At 51.2% G+C, this 25740-nt stretch overlaps 2 protein-coding genes across 4 annotated transcripts in view; both read right to left on the bottom strand.

Annotated features, from left to right (window-relative positions):
- Window positions 1-25740, bottom strand: part of LOC115635683 (zinc finger protein 239-like) — an 811791-nt gene that overhangs the window by 30543 nt on the left and 755508 nt on the right. The gene's annotated exons all lie outside the window — the stretch shown is intronic.
- Window positions 13666-25740, bottom strand: part of LOC115635690 (zinc finger protein 501-like) — a 34585-nt gene continuing 22510 nt past the window's right edge. Inside the window, exons 1-3 of one of the 3 annotated variants that reach the window (XM_030534820.1) lie at window positions 18451-18641; window positions 16959-17072; window positions 13666-15474 (exon numbers count right to left, since the gene is read on the bottom strand). In XM_030534820.1, the coding sequence (XP_030390680.1) occupies window positions 14456-15474; window positions 16959-17072; window positions 18451-18508 (1191 nt within the window). In that variant the 5' untranslated portion in view covers window positions 18509-18641 and the 3' untranslated portion in view covers window positions 13666-14455. Of the gene's footprint in view, window positions 15478-16958; window positions 17073-18450; window positions 18642-25740 lie in introns of those variants that run through there. The other 2 variants (XM_030534819.1, XM_030534821.1) reach the window with 2 other exon arrangements.

The raw sequence follows: 25740 nt of genomic DNA on the forward strand, positions 1-25740 counted from the left end.
AAGAGATAAGAAAAGTTAATAGCACAGAAGTACTTTATATCTCTTTGACTATAAAGGGTTAACAAGTTCAGTAAGCCTGGCTGTCACCTGACCAGAGGACCAATCAGGGGACAGGATACTTTCAAATCTTCCGGGAGGGAAGTTTCTGTGTGTGCTGTTAGAATTTGGTTGTTGTTCACTCTGGGGGCTCAGAGGGACCAGATGTGCAACCAGGTTTCTCTCCAATCTCTCCGATACAGGCTCTTATAGATTCAGAATAGTGAGTACTAGATAGATAAAGTGAGTTAGGCTTATGTTTGTTTTCTTTATTTGCAAATGTGTATCTGGTTGGAAGAAGTTCAAATGTGTATTTGGCTGGAAGGAGTTCAAATTGGTATTTTGCTGTAAAGATTCTAATTTGTACTTGTATACTTAGGCTGGGAGAGTATTCCCAGTGTCTATAGCTGAAAGACCCTGTACCTATTCCATCTTAAATTTACAAAGCAATTTTTTACTGTTTTCCTCTCTTTAATTAAAAGCTTTTCTTGTTTAAGAACCTGTTTTTTTATTCTGGTGTGAGACCCCAGGGGACGGGGTCTGGATTCACCAGGGAATTGGTGGGGAGAAAGGAGGGAAGAGGGAGAGAGAGGCTGATTTCTCTCTGTGCCAGGATTACTTTCTCTCAGGAAGAGTCTGGCAGGGGGAGAGAGGAGGAGGGAGGAAGGTGAATTGTCCTCTCTGTTTTGTGATTCAAGGAGTTTGAATCACACAGTGATCTTCCAGGGGAACCCAGGGAGGGGAAGCCTGGGAGAAGCAACGGTGAGGGAAAGGGTTTACTTTCCTTGTGTTAAGATCCAGAGGGTCTGGGTCTTGGGGGTCCCCGGGCAAGGTTTTGTGGGGACCAGAGTGTACCAGGCACTGGAATTCCTGGTTGGTGGCAGCGCTACAGGTTCTAAGCTGGTAATTGAGCTTAGAGGAATTCATGCTGGTACCCCATCTTTTGGATGCTAAGGTTCAGAGTGGGGAATTGTACCATGACATGGTAGGCAGCGGTGGGATAAGATAGAATCCAAAAGCCAGTGAGGTTTTTATTTCTCTCCCTGCTAGCTATCTGCAGGCAGACTGAGAGGTTTGGGTTTAAAAGCAAAAGTCGGTAGGATTTTTTCTCTCTCTTCCCCTGCTAGCTGTGTGTAAAGCAGGCTAGAGGAGATTGTGTTAAAAGCAAAGGTCTGCAAGTTTTTTTGGTCTCTCCCTTCTGAGTACTCTGAAGGCAGAGGCACTAGGGTTTAACAAGGATCTTTTTTAAACAAAGGCACTCCAGTTGTGAGTCACCATACACCAGCAAAACACGTGCAAATGAATGTGTTTTTTTCTTTCTAACTCTGTCAGGAATAGCTAGGTAGAAGGAGTTAAAAAAAAAGTCTGTTGCTAAGCAACCCTCAGGCGGCAACAGAGAAGCAGAATTTCAGGCAGTAAACACCAGAGGGCGCCCAAATACAAGAAAACAGAAACCATGACTACCAAGGATGCCCTGAAACAGGAACGAGCGAGACTGGAGGCAGAGGAACAAATCAAAGACGCAGACCACAGGCGAGACATGGGGAAAAAACTATAAGAGATGGAGCTGAGAGAAAGAGAAAGAGAGGCCGCCCACAGGAGAGAGCTGGAGATAAAAGAGAAAGAGTTGGAACTCCAGAGGGAGGCCCACCGGCAGGCCCTGGAATTAGCGCAGGCTAGGCAGCATGCTCCAGCCAACCCTAACAACCCTTCGCCAGTTATTGTTCCATATCCCAAGAGATTTCCCACCTACAAGGCAGGTGATGACACTGAAGCCTTCTTAGAGAATTTTGAAAGAGCCTGCCTTGGGTACAACATCCCTGAAGACCAGTACATGATAGAACTGTGGCCACAGCTCATTGGACCCTTAGCAGAGGCGGCGGCTGAAATGCCTAAGGAGAAAATGAACAATTATAAACTTTTTCAAACCAAGGCCAGATACAGAATGGGGATAACACCTGAACATGCCCGTCGGCGGTTCAGAGCCCTAAAATGGAAACCAGATGTGTCATTCCCCCGACACGCCTACCACATTGCAAAGAATTATGAAGCCTGGATATCAGGAACAAAGGTTAACAATCTGGACGAGCTGCACCTCCTGATACAAATGGAGCAGTTCTTAGATGGCGTTCCTGAAGAAATAGAAAGGTACATCCTAGATGGGAAGCCCAAAACGGTAACTGAGGCGGGGGAGATTGGAGCCAAATGGATGGAAGTGGCAGAAAAGAAAAAAGCTACTGTCAAGGGGAGCAACTACCCCAGGGGGCACACCGACAACAAATCCTATCACAGAAGGCAACCCAGGACCCCACTTACAACCCAAGGAAAGCCGCTGACGCCCTATTCTCTCACCTCACCAATCTCCAGTAACCCACCTCGGCCCAGTGACCAGTCAGCTTGGCGATGCTTCAAGTGTAATGAACTGGGACATATAAAGGCCAACTGCCCCAAGAACCCCAACCAAGTGCAGTTCATTATATCTCCATCACTCCAAAGATTCCCAGGCCCAGATGCCTCTCAAATACCCTCGGAGTGAAGGGAAATTTTGGGAGTGGGCGGAAAGAATGTTATCGCGTGAAGAGACACGGGGGCACAAGTGTCAGCTATCCACCAATCCCTTAGTGGACCCCAGATTCATCAACTCAAAGGCCCAAGTGACAATTTACCCCTTCATGGCACAAGCGGTAAACTTGCCTACAGCTAAACTGCCTGTCCAGTACAAAGGCTGGTCAGGAATGTGGACATTTGCAGTCTACTAACAATTATCACATCCCATGCTACTGGGGGAAGACTTGGCCAACCAGGTAAAGTGGGCCAAGACGGTGGGAATGGTTACACGCAGCCAAGCCAGGCAAGCTTCCAGACCCATCCCTGTTCCTGAGCCGTCCACAGGGGCCCCGTCTGTGTTGGCAGAGACCCAGACAAAGGTAGTGGACTCAGATTCCCTGCCAACGACTGCAACAGCCACAGTACTTCCAGTCCCAGATCCGGACCTGGAAACGCAACCAGCACCAGAACTATTGCCAGCACTGACACCAGCGCTTGCAAACACATCTTCAACCCCAACGCCAGAGGGCACCAGTGAGCCTGAACTGGCAGAAGCAGCAAACAACCAGACCCAAGAGGCTCAGCCAGAGCCTGAAATACCACCTGGTGCACCAGCGGAGAGCGGTTCACCAGCCACAAAAACAATCCCATCACCTACATCGCTTCCCGAAGGACCAAGCCGAAGTCCACAGTCTGAGGAGGAACTGGTGTCTCCAGCCTCCAGGAAACAGTTCCAGACTGAGCAGGAAGCAGATGACAGCCTTCAGAAAGCTTGGGCGGCGGCATGGAGCACCTCACCACCTCTCAGTTCTTCTAACAGATCTCGGATTGTTATAGAACAAGGACTTTTATATAGGGAGACTCTTTCTGGTGGACACCGGGAAGACTGGCATCCACAAAAACAGTTGGTGGTTCCAACTAAGTACCGGGGGAAGCTCTTAAGCTTAGCCCATGATCATCCCAGTGGCCATGCTGGGGTGAACAGAACCAAGGACAGGTTGGGGAAGTCCTTCCACTGGGAGGGGATGGGCAAGGATGTTGCCAAGTATGTCCCGTCTTGTGAGGTATGCCAAAGAGTGGGAAAGCCCCAAGACCAGGTCAAGGCCCCTCTCCAGCCACTCCCCATAATAGAGGTCCCATTTCAGGAAGTAGCTGTGGATATTCTGGGTCCTTTCCCAAAAAAGACCCCAGAGGATAGCAGTATGTACTGACTTTAGTGGACTTTGCTACCCGATGGCCGGAAGCAGTAGCTCTAGGCAACATTAGGGCTAAAACTGTGTGCCAGGCTCTAATAGACATTTTTGCCAGAGTAGGTTGGCCCTCCGATATCCTTATGAATTCAGGGACAAATTTCCTGGCAGGGACCATGAAAGAATTGTGGGAAACTCATGGGGTGAAACACTTGGTTGCCACCCCATACCACCATCAAACCAATGGCCTGGTGGAAAGGTTTAATGGAACTTTGGGGGCCATGATCCGTAAATTCGTGAATGAACACTCCAATGACCGGGACCTAGTGTTGCAGCAGTTGCTCTTTGCTTACAGGGCTGTACCACATCCCAGTTTAGGGTTCTCACCATTTGAACTTGTGTAAGGCCACGAGGTTAAGGAGCCATTACAGTTGGTGAAGCAGCAATGGGAGGGGTTTACACCCTCTCCAGGAACTAACATTTTGGACTTTGTAAGCAACCTACAAAACACTCTCCGACACTCTTTAGCCCTCGCTAAAGAAAACCTAAAAGATGCTCAAAAAGAGCAAAAGGCCTGGTATGATAGACATACCAGAGAGCGTTCCTTCAAGGTAGGAGACCAGGTTATGGTCTTAAAGGCGCAACAGGCCCATAAAACGGAAGCATCATGGGAAGGGCCATTCAAGGTCCAAGAGCGCCTGGGAGCTGTTAACTACCTCATAGCATTTCCCAATTCCTCCCTAAAGCCCAGAGTGTACCACGTTAATTCTCTCAAGCCCTTTTATTACAGAGACTTCCAGGTTTGTCAGTTTACAGCCCAGGGAGGAGATGATGCTGAGTGGCCTGACGGTGTCTACAATGAAGGGAAAAGCGACAGTGGCATGGAAGAGGTGAACCTCTCCACAACCCGGAAACGTCTGCAGCGGCAACAGATCAAGAAGTTGATGCACTCTCCTGTAAAAGTTCCCTAACATCAACTGGTTAAAAATTGTCCTTGCAATGTGAAGAATCTTGTAGTTTTACATAATTAGTGGCATATGTAAGGATGCATGTGTTTATTGATCTATTTTAAAGTTCTAGGGAGAAATCACTGCCAGTGTGGTTCCACACTGTCAGCGATTTGGGGGGCGTGTCATAAACAGATAAGAAAAGTTAATAGCACAGAAGTACTTTATATCTCTTTGACTATAAAGGGTTAACAAGTTCAGTAAGCCTGGCTGTCACCTGACCAGAGGACCAATCAGGAGACAGGATACTTTCAAATCTTGAGGGAGGGAAGTTTTTGTGCTGTGCTGTTAGTGTTGGGTTGTTGTTCACTCTGGGGGCTCAGAGTGACCAGACGTGCAACCAGGTTTCTCTCCAATCTCTCCGATACAGGCTCTTATAGATTCAGAATAGTGAGTACTAGATAGATAAAGCGAGTTAGGCTTATGTTTGTTTTCTTTATTTGCAAGTGTGTATTTGGTTGGAAGAAGTTCAAATATGTATTTGGCTGGAAGGAGTTCAAATTGGTATTTTGCTGAAAAGATTTTAATTTGTACTTGTATACTTAGACTGGGAGAGTATTCCCAGTGTCTATAGCTGAAAGACCCTGTACCTATTCCATTTTAAATTTACAAAGCTATTTTTTTTACTGTTTTCCTCTCTTTAATTAAAAGCTTTTCTTGTTTAAGAACCTAACTGTTTTTTTATTCTGGTGTGAGACCCCAGGGGAAGGGGTCTGGATTCACCAGGGAATTGGTGGGGAGAAAGGAGGGAAGAGGGAGAGAGAGGCTGATTTCTCTCTGTGTCAGGATTACTTTCTCTCAGGAAGAGTCTGGGAGGGGGAAAGAGAAGGAGGGAGGAAGGTGAATTGTCCTCTCTGTTTTGTGATTCAAGGAGTTTGAATCACACGGTGATCTTCCAGGGGAACCCAGGGAGGGGAAGCCTGGGAGAGGCAATGGTGAGGGAAAGGGTTTACTTTCCTTGTGTTAAGATCCAGAGGGTCTGGGTCTTGGGGGTCCCCAGGCAAGGTTTTGTGGGGACCAGAGTGTACCAGGCACTGGAATTCCTGGTTGGTGGCAGCGCTACAGGTTCTAAGCTGGTAATTGAGCTTAGAGGAATTCATGCTGGTACCCCATCTTTTGGACACTAAGGTTCAGAATGGGGAATTGTACCATGACAAGACGTAACCCCACTGGAGTCACAGGGCTGGTTCCCATCTCACTGACGATGGTGTAAATCAGGTGTAGGCCCACTGGAGTCACCTGGGCTGGTTCTCCTGTCAGTCAGTGTAAATTGGGAGTAACCCAGCGGGAGTCTGTGGAGCCACACCAGCAAGTGAGGGAAGAAACAACGATGCTTTTACCCAATTATGGGAAGTCTGCCAGGTCGCAGTGGCTAATGGGGGAGTGTGCTGGATGTATTGGGGGGCAGATCCAGTTTTTCACGTGTTGAAGCTTTATCACTGCATGAAGCAGAGGTCACTCTGTGTTCACAAAGGCAAATAGCTAGTGGAGCAAATGCTCCAGGTGATTAACAGTGTTTAAATAGATTTCAGAGTAGCAGCCATGTTAGTCTGTATCCGCAAAAAGAACAGGAGTTCTTCTTCGAGTGATTGCTCATATGCATTCCAGTTAGGTGTGTGCGTGCCACGTGCATGTTCGTTGGAGAAACTTTTACCCTAGCAACACTCGGCGGGTCGGCTGGGCGCCCCCTGGAGTGGCGCCGTTATGGCGCCGGATATATACCCCAGCCAACCCGGCCACCCTTCAGTTCCTTCTTACCGCCCGTGTCGGTTGTTGGAACAGTAGAGTGCAGCTTAGCTGACCTCCACCTTCCCTAGCTACTCGTAGTCTCTTCTAGCTGTTATATTCGTAGTGTAGTTAACTGTTATTGTGTATATATAGTTCGTTAGATTTAGTTATAGTTCATAGTTATAGTTGTTAGTTAGTAAGTGTTGCGAGGTTCGGGGGTAGCCCCTTCCCCGCACCCGGTGCCGGAGCTCATACCTGGCTCACCGGGTTTCAAGCAGTGCTCGGCCTGTCATAGGCCGATGCCAACAGGAGATCCCCACGACTCCTGTTTGAAGTGCCTAGGGGAAATCGCACTTATTGGCTAAGTGCCCAATTTGCAAGGCTTTTAAGCTGAGAACTAAAAAGGAGCGGGACATTAGATTAAAGCAGCTCCTAATGGAAGCGGCCCTGACACTGTCGCCCTCGGCACCGAGCACGAGCCAGTTGGTGAGCAGAGGCACCGGTACGCCTAAGGATTCCCGGCACCGGCCACTGCCGGCACCGAAATCGACTCCGTGCCGCTCCCTCTCCCCGAGGTCGAAGACGGTGAAGGGTCAGACGGCAACACCCGCGTTGCGGCCAGAGACTGCGCCTAGGTCTGACCGCCCGGCACCAATACCTGCCGTGGCGCAGCAGAAACCGGTACCGTCAACTCCAGCCCCACGAGGGCCGTTGAGTCCGGCGCCTGACAGCTCCCCGGCACCTGCCGTAGTAGAGCTCACTTTGCCGTCTACCCCGGAGACTTTTTCCGCAGCGAGGGACTTGATCGCCATCACCGAGGTGACACTGCCCCTACTCCCGGCACCACCGGTGCGAGTATTGCAGTCCATGGGCAAGCTGACCCTGACCAGAACGCCGTCAGCGTAGCGGACCGGCACCGCTCAAGATCACGATCCCACAGGCGCTCTGGGTTGAGACATCGTTCCCACTCTCGACGTCGCTCTCAGTCCTGGCACCGTTCCTCACCACGGCACCGGTTGGACTCTTGGCACCGGTCGGACTCTCGCTCCCCAACCCACTACTCGTGGTACCGCTCCAGTTCCCGGCACCGTCCCAGGCACCGTATCTCCCGGAGCAGGTCAAGGCGTAGAAACTCGAGATCCCGGTCAACCTCCCGGCACCGGTCCGGTCGCAGGTCCCAGTCTCGCTCTTGGTACCACTCTGTGTCCTGGCACCGGTCCCCACGATCGAGGGGTGCGAGATCCATTGAGACTTCGGCTCCAGGTTTTTCTGCTCCACCATGGCCGTCCAGACACATGTCTGTATCCTCCCAGGCAGTCAGCTACTATGACCGGGACCGGGATATGGAGGTACCTACGGGAGTTTTCCAGGACTCTCGGCTGCAGGACATAGGACCTCAACAGTGGCCCTTCTGGAAACCCTGGGCGTACCACCAAGCCCAGGGTGCCCCCCTAGTCCAGACCTGCTCTGCTGCCTCAGAACATTGGGCACCAGAGGCCACCATTTCCCGCCCCCCCGCGGTTGAGTCGGAGAAGCACGCGACACATCCTCCGGACTCCCCGGGGCAACTGGAGCAGGAACTGTCCCAGGAGCAGGAGGCCGTCCAGGACCCTCTCATTCCTGGGGTATCCTCCTCCTCCTCACCGGATGAGGCTGTGGCAAGGACCTCATCATCAGGGCCCCCGCCGATAGACTTCAGGGCCCATCAGGACCTCCTTCGCAGGGAGGCCCTCAATATCAACCTCCCAGTGGAGGAAGTCCCAGAAGTCGAAGACCCTGTAGTGAGCATCCTCACTGCTGATGCTCCCACCCTTGTCGCATTGCCATTCCTTAAAACTATCCAGGCCACTGCCGACACCCTCTGGCAGTCTCCAGCCTCCATTCCACCGACGGCAAAGGGAGTTGAGAGAAAGTACATGGTACCCTCTCGGGAGTATAAGTACTTGTACGTTCCTCCTCCTCCCTCCTCCTTAGTTGTCCAGTCGGTCAACGAAAGGGAGCGACATGGCCAGCAGGCGCCGGCCCCAAAGTCCAAAGAGGCCAGACAGATGGATCTCCTGGGTCGCAAGGTGTACTCAGCGGGGGCCCTACAGCTCCGAGTGGCCAACCAACAGGCTCTACTGAGCCGATACAATTATAACACGTGGGCAGAAGTGGGTAGGTTCACCGAGCTGCTACCCCTGGACTCACGCCAGGAATTTAACGCGTTCCTGGAGGAAGGAAAGAAAGTGGCCAGGACCTCTCTCCAGGCCTCCCTTGACGCGGCCGACTCAGCGGCCAGAACTTTGGCCTCGGGCATCACCATGAGGCGTATCTCCTGGCTCCAGGTCTCTAACCTGCCTCCTGAGCTGCAGTACACCATCCAGGACCTACCCTTTGATGGCAAGGGTTTGTTCTCGGAAAAGACTGATCCCAGGCTGCAGAGCCTCAAGGATAATAGGGTCATCATGCGCTCGTTGGGAATGCATACCCCTGTAACCCAGCGTAGACCCTTCAGGCCCCAAACACACCGCCCGTACTTTACACCTCGGCAGGACCTCAGTAGAAGGCGCAGGCGGGGTGGCCGCAGACGCCAGTCCGGTCCCCAAGGGAGCCAGAACCACGGGCCCTCTAAGGCACCACCGGACGTTAAGTCCAACTTTTGAAGGTGCGCCCGGGGACGGCATACCAGTCTCAGGACAGAATCCTTTCCCTCCCTTCTTCAACCGTCTCTCCTACTTCCTCCCGGCATGGTCCCAATTGACGTCAGATCTTTGGCTTCTGCACACGGTGAAGCAAGGATACCACCTCCAATTTGCTTCATCACCGCCCTCCCGCCCCCCATCCCGGTCCATCTTCAGGGACCCCTCTCACGAGCAAGTCCTCCTACAGGAGGTCCAATCTCTCCTCGCTGTGGGAGCTATAGAGGAGGTACCTTTAGATGAGAGGGGAAAGGGGTTTTACTCCCGCTATTTTCTGATTCCCAAGTCCAAGGGAGGCCTCAGACCTATCCTAGACCTGCGCAGACTCAACAAATGGATGCCCAAGTTGAAGTTCCGCATGGTCTCCCTGGGAACGATTATCCCGTCTCTGGATCCTGGAGACTGGTATGCCGCCCTCGACATGAAGGATGCGTACTTCCACATTGCCATCTTTCCACCACACAGGAAGTACCTTCGCTTTATGGCCAACCACCAGCACTTCCAATTCACAGTCCTCCCCTTCGGCCTCTCCACGGCCCCGAGGGTGTTCACGAAGTGCATGGCCATCGTCGCCGCCCACCTCCGCCGGCAACAGATACATGTGTTCCCATATCTGGACGACTGGCTCATCAAGGGGACCTCTCAATCTCAGGTCCGGCAGTATGTCGGCATAATCACGGACCTATTCTCCCGGTTGGGCCTACTCCTCAACACCGAGAAATCTACCCTGGTCCCCACACAGAGGCTGGACTTCATAGGGGCAACGCTGGACTCCACTCAAGCCAGGGCCTACTTGCCTCAGCCTCGCTTCCAAGTGATCGTATCGATCATACGAGGTTTACAGGCCTCCCCAATCACCTCAGCTCACACCTGCCTTGGCCTCCTGGGGCATATGGCCGCATGTGCTTATGTGACCAAGTATGCCAGACTCCGCATAAGACCCTTTCAAACGTGGCTCCATTCGGTCTTCCGCCCGGGCAGGGACCCTATAGACGTCCTGGTGACAGTTTCCCCCAGCCCCCTCCGCTCCCTCGATTGGTGGCTAACTCCATCCCTGGTATGTGCAGGGATGCCGTTCCATCCACAGCCGCCCTCGATGACCTTAACGACGGATGCGTCATCCCTCGGTTGGGGGGCCCATCTAGGTCACCTGCGTACCCAGGGCCTTTGGTCATCCCAGGAGCTGACACTCCACATAAATGTCCAGGAGTTGAGAGCAGTCTGCCTTGCTTGCCAGGCGCTCCAGCAACATCTTCACGGCCATTGTGTTTCGGTATTCACGGACAACACAATGGCCATGTACTACATCAACAAACGGGGGGACCCGCTCATCTCCCCTGTGTCAAAAGGCCATTCGACTCTGGGACTTCTGTATAGCCCACCCGATAGACCTAGTGGCATCCTTTCTTCCAGGGGTCCGGAACGCTCTGGCGGATCGGCTCAGCCAGTCCTTCCTATGTCACGAGTGGTCAATAAGACCGGACATCATCCATTTGATCTTCCGGAGGTGGGGATTTCCCCTTATAGACCTGTTCGCCTCCTGCTCGAACAGGAAGTGCCAGGAGTTCTGCTCCTTTCAGGGTCTCTCTCTGGGGTCGATCACAGATGCATTCCTCCTGTCATGGAGGCACCACCTGCTGTATGCCTTCGCTCCGTTTCCTCTGGTGCACAAGATCCTGTTAAAGCTCTGCAGGGACAAAGCGCATCTGATCCTGATTGCGCCTGCGTGGCCCAGACAGCACTGGTACACTACCCTGCTAGATCTGTCCATGGACACCCCAGTTCTCCTCCCTCTCCTCCCAGACCTGATCACGCAAGACCACGGCAGGCTTCGTCACCCAGACCTGCAAGCCCTCCACCTCACAGCATGGCTCCTGCATGGCTAAACACAGTGGAGTTGTGCTGTTCCGCTCCGGTTCAGCATATTCTCCTCAGCAGCAGGAAGCCTTCCACCTGCTCCACGTATTTGGCGAAGTGGAAACGCTTCTCTTGCTGGTGCGCAACTCAGGGTGTTACTCCTTCGGAGACCTCGATTCCCACGGTCCTAGACTACCTCTGGTACCTTAAGCAACAGGGCCTGGCGACATCCTCTCTGAAGGTGCACTTAGCGGCTATATCCACTTGCCGGCCAGGTGAGGGTGGCCACTCCGTGTTCTCCCACCCCTTGGTCTCTCGGTTCATTAAGGGCCTAGAGCATCTGTATCCCCCCATACGTCGCCCTGCCCCTACCTGGGATCTCAATTTGGTCCTAAACAGACTAATGCACCCACCCTTTGAGCCGCTAGTGACTTGCTCGCTCCTGTACCTATCATGGAAAACAGTCTTCCTGGTGGCCATTACATTGGCCAGACAGGTCTCCGAGCTGAGAGCACTCATGGTGGACCCGCCCTACACTGTTTTTCATAAAGACAAGGTACAACTGCGCCCTCATCCGGCGTTCCTCCCTAAGGTTGTGTCTGCCTTCCATACCATCCAGGACATCTTCCTCCCGGTCTTCTTTCTGAAGCCCCATTCTTCTCGGTTGGAGCAGCAGCTACACTCCTTAGATGTACGCAGGGCACTCGCTTTCTATATTGAGCGGACGAATCCCTTCCGGAAGTCTCCCCAACTGTTCGTGGCGGTCGCAGAATGGATGAAAGGTCTGCCAGTCTCCTCCCAGAGAATGCTATGACCTAGCTCATGTCCCTTCGGGCCACCTCACAGCGCACTCTACTAGAGCTCAAGCGTCATCAGCCGCCTTCCTGGCACGCATGCCTATCCAGGAGATATGCTGTGCAGCGACCTGGTCATCGGTCCACACCTTCACCTCGCACTACGCGCTGGTCCAGCAATCTAGAGATGATGCAGTCTTTGGCGCAGTTGTTCTGCATACTGCCGCATATCACTCCGACCCCTCCGCCTAGGTAAGGCTTGGGAATCACCTAACTGGAATGCATATGAGCAATCACTCGAAGAAGAAAAAACGGTTACTCACCTTTGTAACTGTTGTTCTTCAAGATGTGTTGTTCATATCCATTCCAAACCCACCCTCCTTCCCCACTGTTGGAGTAGCCGGCAAGAAGGAACTGAAGGGTGGCCGGGTTGGCTGGGGTATATATCCGGCGCCATAGCGGCGCCACTCCAGGGGGCGCCCAGCCGACCCGCCGAGTGTTGCTAGGGTAAAAGTTTCTCCAGTGAACGTGCACGCGGCGCGCGCACACCTAACTGGAATGGATATGAGCAACACATCTCAAAGAACAACAGTTACAAAGGTGAGTAACCATTTTTACTTGTGGCACCTTAGAGACTAACAAATTTATTTTGGCAGAAGCTTTCGTGGGATACTTCCACCTTTTCATGTTCTCTGTATGTATAAATATCTTCTGTCTGTGCGTTCCATTCTATGCATCCGAAGAAGTGAGCTGTAGCCCACGAAAGCTTATGCTGAAATAAATTTGTTAGTCTCTAAGGTGCCACAAGTACTCCTTTTAGTGTTTAAATACAGAGAAAAGCTAATAAGCCAATGCTATCAGAGCTGCTCTTCTGCCCAGTGCGAATGTTCATGATGCTAGTTCAGGGCTTCATGTTAAACCCACCCAGATGCTGCAAAATTCCTCTGGGAAATATGCTCAAACCACTGTTCAGTCAGAAGGCAGCAGTTGCAACACCAGTGCCACATAGAGGGGAAACAATAGGGCACTTTTGAACGAGTATTTTACAAGATGCAAACATGTTGCCACCAGTGTCCAGGCTTTTTTTATTTTGAAAATACAGTCAGCTTTCCACTAAGTTGTGTGCTGCGCAGCTGTACCCACGATTCTACTGCACTTAATCACAAGCAGAGAGAAAGAAGCTGAATTTTGCTATCATCTGCTATTTTTCTCCCAACTGTGTGTGCATTTGTTTTGTCATAAAAAGAAACAGTATCAGTTGGTGGCAACAGCTACTCAGAGGCTACAACTGACTTTGGGCCATAATACTAGAACTAAAAGTTTGTTCTAAAGAAGAATCTACTAGTCTAGGGGATTGGGAATGAGGGAAACTGCCCATATAAGGTTTTACTTCACCTTTTACATATCAAATGCTTTAAAGGTCACGATTTTCAAAACTGCCTAAAGGTTCTGGAGGCCCAACTCTTATTACATTAAATGGGACTGGGGCATCCAAATACTCGTGCGGCTTTGAAACTCCCATCTGACACTTCCTTTTTACAATTCATAGAGCTTAAGGCCAGAAGGGGCCATTCTGATCATCAAGTCTGACTTCTGGCATAACACAGACTGCAGAGTCTAACCCAACAAATCCTGCCAATACCTTCTGATTGAGCCAGAAATCTTTTAGAAAGAGACACCTGATCTTGATATAAAGACTCCAGCTGATGGAGAATCCACTACATGCCTTGTTACGTTGTTCTTCCAATGACTAATAGTTTGTGTGTGCTTTAATAAAAGGATTAAATGCATTTTGTGATGGTCGTTACAATAGGTGTCTCCAGTTCTGACTTTAAGCAAACCAAAATTAACCATTTAATGCTGTAACAGTAACACTGGGGTTTTATTAACCCCTTCAAGCCAATGCCAATATGACACAAAACCCACTCCTAGCAATGCGGGATCTTTAGAGTTACAAGCACAATCTGTGGGGTTGTAAACTCTTCTAGTTGAACCTGTAGGATTCAAGTAACTTGGGAAAGTATGTTTTTACATACTATTTTTCTTAAAAATAATTAAAAAAACCAAGAAATTCCCATTTAAAACGTTGTTACAGTAGTTACTTTTGTGAATACGGTCCACTAATTGAAAACATAATGGTCAGAACTTGTTTGTTCTAGTCAAGAAAGTTAGTTAAGGCACAGAAAACAGCTCTGGCCCTGCAATGCAGCATCAACCCAAAGAGTTAAAAATTACGAGTCAGGCCCCTCACCCCCTCAAAAACTCGGGAGATTTGAAACAACAATACATTTGTGGTTCCTTTTTTTCCTTTGACTTCTGGTTTGTGAGCCCTCAAGAGTCATATTTTCTGGATTTTCTCCACAACCATAAGGGTTAGAAACTCACTTTTTCTTTCTTTCTTTTTCCCCCTCTTTAAGTGAAAGTAGAGATTCTAGTGCAATGAACACAGGACTCTGTGAGCTAGGGCTTTATAAGAGAAACACCAAATATCAGTAGAACTGGTGACTCCAGGCAATGAGTTCTCATGGAGGTTTCTTTTCTGCCTCCTCTGCAGTCAATCAGCTGAGGGGGGCAGCTGTTGCCCCATGGCTTTGGGGCTGTGCCAAGTACTGTGGCTAGTAGATGGGTGCATCCTTGCCCAGGTGAGTCCTCTGGTGACGGGTGAGCGTGGAGCTCTCCCCGAAGCTCTTCCCACACTGGGCACACTGGAAAGGCCTGTCGCCCGTGTGGGTTCGATGGTGCCGCAGCAGGTCTGAGCTCTCACCGAAGCGCTTCCCGCACTCAGTGCACTTGTAGGGCCGCTCACCCGTGTGCAGGGTGCGGTGCTTCACAAGGTAGGAGCTGAGGCTGAAGCTCTTGCCGCAGTCGGCACAGCGGTAGGGCTTCTCTGCTGTGTGGGTGCGCTGGTGCCGCACGAAGGTGGAGCTGTCGATGAAGCCCTTCCCACAGGCAGGGCACTTGTAGGGGCGCTCGCCGCGGTGGATGCGGTTGTGTGTGATGAGATAGGAGCTGACACTGAAGCTCTTGCCGCAGTCAGGGCAGGTGTAGGGCTTCTCGCCGGTGTGGGTGCGCTGGTGGATGATGAAGGTGGAGTTCTGGCTGAAGCTCCTCCCGCAGTCCAGGCACTTGTAGGGTGTCTCCCCGGTGTGCAGACGGTGGTGGGTCAGCAGCGTGGAGCTCTGGCTGAAGCTCCTCCCACAGTCAGGGCAGGTGTAGGGCTTCTCGCCCGTGTGGGTGCGCTGGTGGCTGATCAGCGTGGAGCTCTGGCTGAAGCAGCGCCCGCACTCGGAGCACTGGTAGGGCTTCTCACCTGTGTGGATGCGCTGGTGGATGATGAGGTGCGAGCGCCGGGAGAAGTGCTTCCCGCATTCAGCACAGATGTTCTGCTTCCTGCCCACCTGCAGGGCCTGCTGGGCATCTCCGAGCTCCTGGTAGCTGCCCTCCCAGGGACTGGGCACATCTAGTTTCTCCACTTGCTGCTCTTCTGACCTGTCCTCACTCTCACAGGCCTCTCCCTCGTCAAGGCTTTGGGAAACGTTCCCTTCACATCCTCCTGCTACCGACCTGTGCAGTTCCACTGGCTCAGGACCTTCCTGCTGAAGGTTCTCCTCATTCTCACTCACCACCCTGTCACCTGCTGCGACAGAGAGAGAATCCAGACAGGTGTCAGTCCCTGTGCTGTGGGGAAGGAACCTCAGAAAGAGGAACAGAAAAGAAGGGAAAACAAATCAAAACAACTACAAACCAGGAACTAAATCCCCCGCACCCTTCCCTCGAGGTGAGAGAAGAGGGAGTCAATTGGCTTCCACATCCCACCCGAACACTCAGAGGGGAGAGAGCTGGGTGGGTGGAAATGCTGATTTTCAATAAGTCTTGGAGCACTGGAGAAGTTCCAGAACATGAGAAGAAAGATAATGGTAGTAGTGTTGATGTAAAATATTTAAACTTCTGTAAGGTGTTTGACTTGATACCACTCAACATTTTGATTAAAAAACTAGAACAGTATAAAATTAACATGGCACACATTAAATGGGTTAAAATCTAGCTAACTGATAGGTCTCAAAATGTAATTGTAAACAGGGAATCCTCATCAAGTGGCTGTATTTCCAATGAGGTCCCGCAGGGATCGGTTGTTGGGCCTGCACTATTAATTTTTATCAATGACCTGGAGGAAACCATAAAGAAATCACTACCAATGTTTGTAGACACAAAAACTGGGGGAGTGGAAATAAAGAAGAGAACAGGTCACTGATAGAAAGAGATCTGAACTGGTTCATAAACTGGTTGCAAGCAGACAATAAATAAATGTAACTGTATCCATCCAGAATCAAAGAATGCAGGTCATACTTACGGGATGGGGGCTCTATTCTGGGAGCAGTGACTCTAAAAAAGTCTAAAAAGGGGTGAGGTGAATTTGAGCTCCCAGCGTGACGCTGTGGCCAAAAGGGGTGCATAAACACGGATATCTCAAGCAGAACAGAGAGGTTATTTTACCTCTGTATTTGGTACTGGTGCCACCACTGCTGGAATCTTGTGTCCAGTTCTAGTGCCCTCAATTCAAGAAGGATGTAGATAAATAGGAGAGGGGTAAGAGAACAGTCACAAGAATGAGGGATAAAGAATTAGAAAACCTGCCTTATAATGACAGACTCAAGGAGCTCAGTCTATTTAGCTTAACAAAGCGAAGGTGAAGGGGTGATTAAATCACAGTCTATAATTACCTGCATGGGGAGAAAATGTTTGCTAGAGAAAGGTCTAACATGATCCAATGGCTGGAAGTTGAAGCTAGCAAATTCAGACAGGAAATAAGGCACACATTTTTACTGGTGACAGTAATTAACCACTGGAACAACTTACCAAGGGCTGTGGTGGATTCTCTATCACTGACAATGTTTACATCAGGACTGGATGTTTTTCTAACAGATCTGCTCTAGGAACTATCTAGCCTGTGTTATACAAGAGGTGAGACTAGATGATCACAGTGGTCCCTTCTCACCTTGGAATTTATGTAGCTAAGAGGAGCGATGTCTGCCATGAGGATCCAACCCATGCTGTTTGTCCTGAATGAGATGAGAGAGAACCTGGGGAGCTCACAGGACTGTTGTGGAAATCTCTCACCTGTGCTAGCATCACTTGGGATCTCCTCTTCCGAGGAGACCTGGAGATCCAGGACACATGGCTTTTCCTCTTGCTCCATCCAAGGGATCCTTTGAGGTTTAGGAAACTGAAACCCTGTTCATGGGAAGGACAATGGGTGAAGGTTCATTACATATTTCTGAGGAGTCACTCAAAAAAGGTTTCTTGAAATGTAACCCATTCCTTTCATCATTGTGCTGATGCAGGAATGTTTCATCCCGAAACAGGGACAATTGTTTACTAAGACCATAGCAAGAGTCACACCTGGGGTGTTTGTGCTATCAGACACAATTCCAGTAGGGAACAAAAGTGCAAAGACAAACAAGAAATAGCAACCTAATAAGTTAGCATCATAACCTGAGTCATGCTCTGGACAAAGCTATCCAGCTTGGTGCTGATGGGGTCCCATCATTGCATCCGAGTGCCTCATACTCTGGCTACGTCTTCTGGCCCTGCAGTTTGGACTATGGGGCTGTGAACTGGAGAGGAGCAGTTTTAATGAACTGGTCACTTCATATATGTGACTAAATGGGAACTGAAAATACTGCAGCTTGCCCATGGACACGCTTGGCCAGGAGAGAATCCAGATCTCCTGAGACCCACTCCACAGGCTATTTTTGTTTCCTCTCATGTGCTCAGATATGGATGATGAGCCAGTATCTCTTTGAAATAATTAGCCACGCCTCAAAGAGCACTGAGCATCAGTGATTTAGGCCCTGCAATAAGTGCTAAGAGTGACTTGAAGTATTCGTCAACTTTATAATGAACTCTCTGACCACTTAAGTTTTGCCCTTGGAAACTCAGCCACCTTGATTACATTGGCCTCATTAGCACTACAAAAGTGATTCTCCCTTGGTATTCACCCCTTCTTGTCAACTGTTGAGACTAGCCCACTTCCACCTTAATTGAATTGGCTCATTAGCACTGATCCCCCACTTGGTAAGGCAATGCCCATCTTTTCATGTGCTGTGTATTTATACCTGACTCCGTATTTTCCACTCCATGCATCTGATAAAGCAGGTTTTAGCCCACAAAAGCTTATACCCAAATAAATTTGTTAGTCTCTAAGGTGCCACAAGGCATAAGTACCTGCTGAATATGGTGTAAAAAGATCTAACTGGAAAGATGTCATCTGCACAGAAATGCATTTGAATCATCAAATTACAGTAATAAATTCATAGATTTTAAGGCCAGAAGGAAACATTATAACCATCTGATGTGCCCTGCGCAACGAGAATACTATCCACTGATTCCTGCATCAGGCTGGTATCTTCTGGCCATGCTCTAGTTTTTCGATAGACCCCTAGTCCTGATGGAGAGACACCATGTGATGGAGAAACCACCACATCTCTAGTTTCAAGGGTTAATTTCCCTCAGTATTAAATATGTGCGCCTCATTTCAGATTCAGATTCCAGGCACTGGCTCTTGTTATACCCGTATCAGTTAAATTAAAAAGCCCACGAAGTATTGTACCTGCATGGAATGAAGGGGTCTGAATGTAGCTGTAAGTAGCTGGGACTGGGTCTGTCATTTACTGCAAGTTTGCTCAAAACAGTTGGTCACTGGCCTGGCTCTATGTCAGGGGTCTCAAGCATGCGGCCCGCAAGGTTATTTTCTGCCGCCCATGAGCTCCTCGTGGCCCCCAGCAGCTCCCATTGGCGTTGCCTGAAGCAACAGCAACACACACCCCTGCACCACTCCATGCCCATGGTCCAGATGCTTCCCAGAGCGGGCCAGGGCCAGGGCCAGGGCCTGCCCCCCGCCCAGCCCCTCCTGCAGTCAAATCCCCTGCCGCACCCTGCACCCCAACCCACTGCCGCACCCCTCTTGCACCCCAATCCCCAGCCCTGACCCCCTGCCACACCCCTCACCCCTCCTGCACCCCACACCCTAACTCCCTGCCTTGAGCCCCCTGCTGCTCCCCTCCTGCACCCCAACCCCCTGCCCTGACCCCCTGCTGCACCCCACACCCCTCCTGGGGAGAGGGAGGGGGTGAAGTTGGGGTGGGGATTTTGGGGAAGGGATGGGAAGAGGCAGGGCAGGGCCAGGGCCTCATGGAAGGGGTGGAGCCAAGGGCTGTGTGTTGTGGGGGGAGGTGTCAGTAATGTGGCCCTCAGGCCAACGTACTAGTCCTCATGGTAATTTGAGTTTGAGCCCCCTGCTCTAGGTGCTACCCCAATACAAAATAAATGATGTGTGTTCTCCCTGGGCTTGCTTTTAAACACTGACCTAGGGTAACTGGGGACAGGACTATAAAGAGATTTTCTATAATACCCGAAAACTGGAAAACAAAATAGTGCCAAACAAAGGTCAAAGAAGCCATGGCCTAGCCGATCTCCCCCCTTCCAAGTTACAGCTGATTTTCAGTCTCACTCCTTTTCAAAATTTCATCTCTTTCTTCTCCAGTCCACCCTAGTTACACCGGGGTTAACTAATGCTCAGAGTTTCTGGAGCTTTGTCTAGGTTAACAGCTTCCCCCTCCAAAAAAAAACCTGAGAGTGAGAGAGAAAGTGTCTGTGTCATTCCCTAAGGTGGGATTTAGCACTTGTGCTCCCAAGTTCTCTGGACATTTGGCAAACCCGATTCCTATCCCCAGCTTTAGCTTCTGTCTCCCCAACCCCTCCGGCAGGGAGACGGGGGGCATATTTCCAAGAACTGAGCACCCACAATTGGAGCCGGATTCTCCAAACCGCACAGCTCCCACTGTGAACCCAACGGGCCGAGTTCTGAAAACTCTGCCCGGGAGACTCGGTCCCTGGCCCAGTTCCGGGGCGTTCGCTCTCCCGGAACTGGCTCGGCTCCTGCAAGCGCTCAGGGGGGTAGAGCCGGGGTGAAGGTGGGGGGAGATCAAGGAGGGGCTTGATACAGAGTCACTTTCCTGCCCGGCCCCAGCCCTTCCCCCGGGTCTCGCCCCTCACCTGCAGGCTCCGGCTCAGGGGCTGGTGTCGGCAGAGCCCAGGGCTACCTCAGGGGGCGGGGCTGGTTCCAGCCCCCGGAGAGATTCCCCCCGGGTAGGCACAGAGGGGCACTAGAGAAGGGCTCTCCCCACACACCCCCGCTGGTGAGCGTCAGCTGTTTGTTACAGATTCGGCAGCGTCTCTGACCCAGGAAGCTCAGCCCCCAATATCCGGAAAAAAGAGGCAGATCAGCTGGTCATGGAGAGACTGGCCGCCCCCCTCTGGTGGCCACAGCTGATGGACTCCACCCCCCCAACCTGTGCTCCGCCTGGGACAGAAAGGGTGCTGGGGTATTGGCCAGGATCCTTCCCTCCTTCCTGAGCAGAGAAAAATCTCCAGAGACAGAGCCCCAGAGAAACCTGACCCTGCTGCCAGCCAGGGCTCTGGGCAACCACTTGGCCAGGTGCCCACCAGCCCTGGAACTATTCACCATATTGCCAGCTGCAGATGTTCAAAAATCATGAGTTGGGCTCACCAAAAACCATGAGATTCGATAACTGTAACAGCTTTGGGGTTCTTTTATTTGCCTGCTGCTTTCTGAGCCTTTAGGGCAGGGGTGGGCAAACTTTTTGGGCCAAGGGCCACATCTGGGTGGGGAAATTGTATGCAGGGCCAGGGCAGGGGCACGGGGTTGGAGTGTAGGAGGGGATGTGGTGTGCAGGAAGGGGCTCAGGGCAAAGGATTGGAGCAGAGGAGGTGTGTGGAGTGTATGAGGGGGCTCAGGAAAGGGGGTTGGGGTGCAGGAGGGGTGCAGAGTGCAGGAGGGGGCTCAAGGCAGGAGTGCGGGCTCAGGGCAAGCATAGGGGTGCAGGGTGTGGTGGGGGCTCAGGGCATGGGGTTGGGGTGCACAGGGGTGCAGGGTGCAGCAGGGAACTCAGGGCAGGGAGTTGGGGTGCAGGGTGTATGAGGGAGCTCAGGGCAGGGGGTTGGGGTGCGAGGTGCGGGCAGGGAGCTGGGGGGGCAGTATGCAGGAGGGGTTCAAGCTCCAGCCTGGCACCACTTACCTAAAGCAGCTCCGGGGTGGCACCAGCGCACAGAGCCTACCCTGTTCCCGGCCCCACGCCTCTCCAGGAAGCACTTGGGGAGTGCTCTGCATGCGCTGCCCTTGCCACACCTACCCTGAAGCTCCCATTGGTCGGAGTTCCCCATTCCTGGCCCATGGGAGCTGTGGAGGGCAGTGCCTGGAGGCAAGGGCAACGCACAGATCCTTCTGCCCCTCCCCCCCCAGCAATCCCGCGGGCCAGATCCAAACCCCTCAGGAGTCGGGTCTGGCCCGGGGAGGTCGTAGTTTGCCCACCCCTACTTTAGGGTGGGCTGGGGTGACATTTTGAAGCTTCTGCCATAGCCAGGAGGGCTAGAAACTTACTTTTTCTTTAAGAGTGAAGGCTGAAATCATCATCACCTGACTCCAGGAGCTGGGGCTTTAAGGAAAACAATTATCATGAGACTGATGACAAAACCATGAGAGTTGGCAATGCTACATTTATTTTGGGGACCCTCTGAGACAATCCCAAGTCCCCCAGAGTCTCAGTCCTACCTACAGTCTCCGGAAGTCTCGTTATTTTTATTGTTCTTATTGGTGTGGAAGCACCTGGAGGCCTCAGTCAGGGCCTCAGTGTGCTCAGAGCCACATACACAAAGAGATGGTGTTTGCCCCAAATAACTTACCCAATCTAACTACAAGACTAGACACAACAGGATAATACAGACAGGTGATGGAGGAGCACAAGGGAACAATGACCCCATTCTGATCAGTGTGATAAGCAGCAGTTCCTAGCCATTGTTAGCACCAGCAGCGATGAGGTAACTTTTAGCAGGAAGCAGGGAGGTGACGGTGGGGTGGGACAATGGAATAAGTGGGTGAGGAAGGCTTGACCTCTCAATAGCATAGAAGCATGATACATCAGCCAGGGAAGGGCCTTGCAATGAGTGGTTTGTGTGTGTGTGATGTCGCGGAGAAGGGGAGCCAGTCAGGAACTTCCAGAGATGGGTGACAGGGTCACAGGAAAATGATCTTTGCAGCAGCAGCATTCTGGACAGATGTAGATGGAGTAAGAAGATGGGATTGGTCCAGCCAGGAAGGAGGATGCTCAGTGACTGAGACGTGAGATGAAGGCCTGGATGAGAGGTTTAGCTGTGATGGAAGAGAGCTGGGTTGACCATAGAGAGGTGAAGCAGGAAAAAGATTGAGACACAGCCAGGATGGGGCCACCAGCCATGTCAAAACAACACACGCTTAGCTTGCCTACATGACAGAGGTGGTGGTTCACCCCAGTGACACTGTATAACAAACTGACTTGCCTCTTTAAGGGTTTGCCTGGGCCCAGCCGACCCTGGTTACTAAGGAGGCACAGCTGAGCAGGAATCAACTTATTACTCAATTAAGAGCAGCAGGAAGCTACAGGGAGAGCATATCTCAGGGAGAATGAAGCAGAGTGAAGAGGCAGCTGAGGTGAATCTCCTCCAGCAGGGAAACCTGGGACTTCAGGTAGGAAAGACCTGAGCATGAACTGACAGAAGGGTAAATAGAGGGACTTGAGAATGTTATTTTGCCAGTTTGTTATTTTAATAAAACCAGAACTTGAGATGGGCTATGAATGGACAACAGCCTGTGTGAATCATTGAAGAAGCTCCTTGAAGGGGGAAACTGAGGCAAGGGGCTGCTTTCAGGGCTGCCCCAAGGCTATGAGTGGGTGTATGGCAGTCAGCCCCCACTGACACTAGGAAAAGGACTCCATTTTGGGGAGAGAGTTGGTGAACGCAGCCACAGCTATCCCCTGTTTGACAGAGCACCGTGCTGGAGGATGCAATACGATAAGTGGAACTGGAGGACAGTCAGGTTTTAGGGGAACCTAATCTGGGATGACACTCAGCTGGCTTTGCCAGCTGGTGACCTGAGCTGCTGCTGGACAGAGCTTACCTAAGGTGCAGAAAAGTTCCCTCCATCCTGCATATAGCAGGAACAGACCCTGCCCCAGTGGTGACAGTGGAGATAACTCTTCAGTCTGTGTGAATACAGCCAGGAGACATATGCAGTGTAGTTGTAGCCATGTGGGACCCAAGATATTAGAGGCAAGGAGGGTGAAGTAATATCTGGTTTTGGCCCAACTTCTGTTGGTGCAAGAGACAAGTCTCCAAGCTACACAGAGCTCTTCCTCAGGTCCTGAGGAAAAGCTCTGTGTAGCTTGGAGGCTTCTCTCTCCCCAACAGAAATTGGGCTAATAACAGATCTAAAAGTTTATTAGAGAATATTTAAATAAAGATGATACAAAGAGTTTGAAGCGTCAGTTATTGGTCATTGGGGATAACATGCAGAGTATAGGGGAACGTTGGTATTTGGAAATTGGTTAGCACATAATATATACAGTCTGCAATGTTCCCAATGCGGGGTGTACGGTGGGTGGGATCAAGAAGCAGTGAGGGTACATCGCTCATACAGTGGGTTACATGCAGTCATGGGTATAAGTAAGCAGGCCGGGTAATGGGGACAGGATGACCCTTACATGGTGGAATCCAGTTTGGTGGGTTTAGGGCTCAGGGGATATGGTTCAGTAGGTGGGGTTTATAGGTCTTCTCCCGCCCCCAATGGGGGTGCACGAAGCCACACCGGCTCACTCCTGGTATTGGCGGTGGCCGGTGATGTGCTCCATGTAAATGTCCCTGGACTTCCCACCTCCCTGTGTCTCTCTACTGCCAGGACAGACATTCTCTCGAATAGTGACAGCAGGAATATAACATGGCTGATGCTTGGAGCTGGTAGAATTTTTTAAAACAAAAACACTTAGTCCATCAAGGGCTTTTTAAAAATCCCCAGTTAGGTATTTCCAGCAGTTTTTAAAAGTTTTTCTGTGGTAGTTTTCAATAGAGAAATTAGCCTTTTGGTTTTGAACAATGAATGAACTCTCCTGTTCCTGGCCAAGGGTTGCTGCCTCACTGCCAGCATGGCCTGGTGCCCTGGGCAACACACACCATCTCTCTGATTGTTTCCCCTGCAAAGCCGGGTGTGCGTCAGGGATGCAGGGAGCCCCAGGAACCTGCCAGATCTCCATGTAGTGATGGCACTCATTCAGCAACCTGGGGCAGGGCTGGGGTCAGTCTCCACTGCAGCGAGGGAGACTTACATCCAGCACTAGCAGCCTGGTTCACAGCGAGCTGAAGGGCCTGTTGCAGAGTCCTAGTGCAGCATCAGATTGCATGGCCCCTGAAAGGTAGCTGGTCTAGCCCCAGAAGATGGATGGCTACAAGGGAGAGCTGGCCTGGTTCATGGAGATTCAGGCCAAGCCCGGGAGGGTGCCATTTCAGGCATTGCTTCCCCTAACTGTGAATCTGGAGGGGGGGTTAGTTATTTGACTTTTGAGTCTTTATGGGGAATCCACCCACCTCCAAGTGTGTGTAAGCATCTCACTGTCAGAGTTCAGCCTGCAATGCACATGCTGGCTGCTCGGAGGGGCTCTCTCCTAACCCTTGGGGTGGGGAATCTGCAATTTTACCCTTCTCCACCACCTCCATTGTCACTGCCCTGGCTCCCTCTGTACACACAACCCTGCACAGCACTGTGGGAACTCCAGGAGATTCCCCCTCCAACCAGGGCACTGCCCTAGGAGTCATTGGGCTAAATTTGGCTCCATATAATGAGGCCTTATCTACATGACAAAGTTAAGTCACCATAAGTTGCCCTGCATAGGCATCTGTGTGTGTCTACACTCAAATTTGCCTCCATCTGACATAAGTGCCTCACAATAGCAAGACTCTCAAATCTGTCCCCCTCCACACCAAATGGCATCAAGTCTTAGTCGACCTGCTGAAGTTCACACAGTGCACGTGTAGACACTGTGTTTGAGAGGCTTAAACCTCCTGAGACCCACAAGCCCCATCTCCATGAGGTTAACCAACCAGGCAGGCTCAGCTCCCTGACTCTCCTGACCTTGCTGACTCAGGCAGGTGTGGTGTTCACGCCCCATTGAGTTGAATGGGGAGGTCATAGCTCTGGCTGCAGAGCACACTGCCCACTGGGAACCCCCAAAAAGCAGCTAGCTAGCCTGGGTGCCTGGACAGCCTGGGCTGGGGCAGAGAGAAGTCACCATGTGTGACCCAGGGACCCCTTGGTGACAACTGACAGCACTGTGGGGGGGGGGTGCACAGGGATTACAGGGAGCCCTGGGTTGAATACACATAGTTCACTGAAAGCCATACCCACTAGATGACACAATCACTGGGAGATGTATGTACAGCTAATATGTAAGGCGTCACAACTCTAGACTGACAATTATGCTTTTGAGGCCTTGGTGTTAAGGCAGGTCACTGGGAGGTGACAGACCTCGAGCATGTTTCGAGGCAGGAGGTAACACACGCCTGTCTGGCCACTGGGGTGTTGTGTGCTGTGTGCCTCACACTGTAGGCCTGCTTGCATACTGAACTGGGTGTGGAAGAACAGACTACAAAGGCTACAAAAGGGGAACCTAACAAGCTGAGACAAACAGCAGGGGGTGCCCTGTTCGTGACTGAAGCCAAGTGATGGGACTGGGGGGTAAGAAACACCATGAATCCTTCACCATGTTTGTCATATGAAAGGTAGCTCACAGCCAGCTTGGCTGTAAAATGACTGTGGGTGAGCAATAGTCTATACAACAGAGGAGTAGCTTGTTAAGCCAGTCTGGGCTCTAGAATCCCCTTGTGGTTCCATTTGATACAGAACCATTTGTTTCCAGTATTTCAATTTGCTATTCCTGGAATCTCTGTGCCTTGTTACCTACCCTTAGTTCTGTGCAGAGTGAAATCAAGTGTGAGTGCAGGGGGCTGCATGGAA

This window comes from Gopherus evgoodei, chromosome 15 (genome assembly GCF_007399415.2).
Source record: "Gopherus evgoodei ecotype Sinaloan lineage chromosome 15, rGopEvg1_v1.p, whole genome shotgun sequence".
NCBI classification, from domain to species: Eukaryota; Metazoa; Chordata; order Testudines; family Testudinidae; genus Gopherus; species Gopherus evgoodei.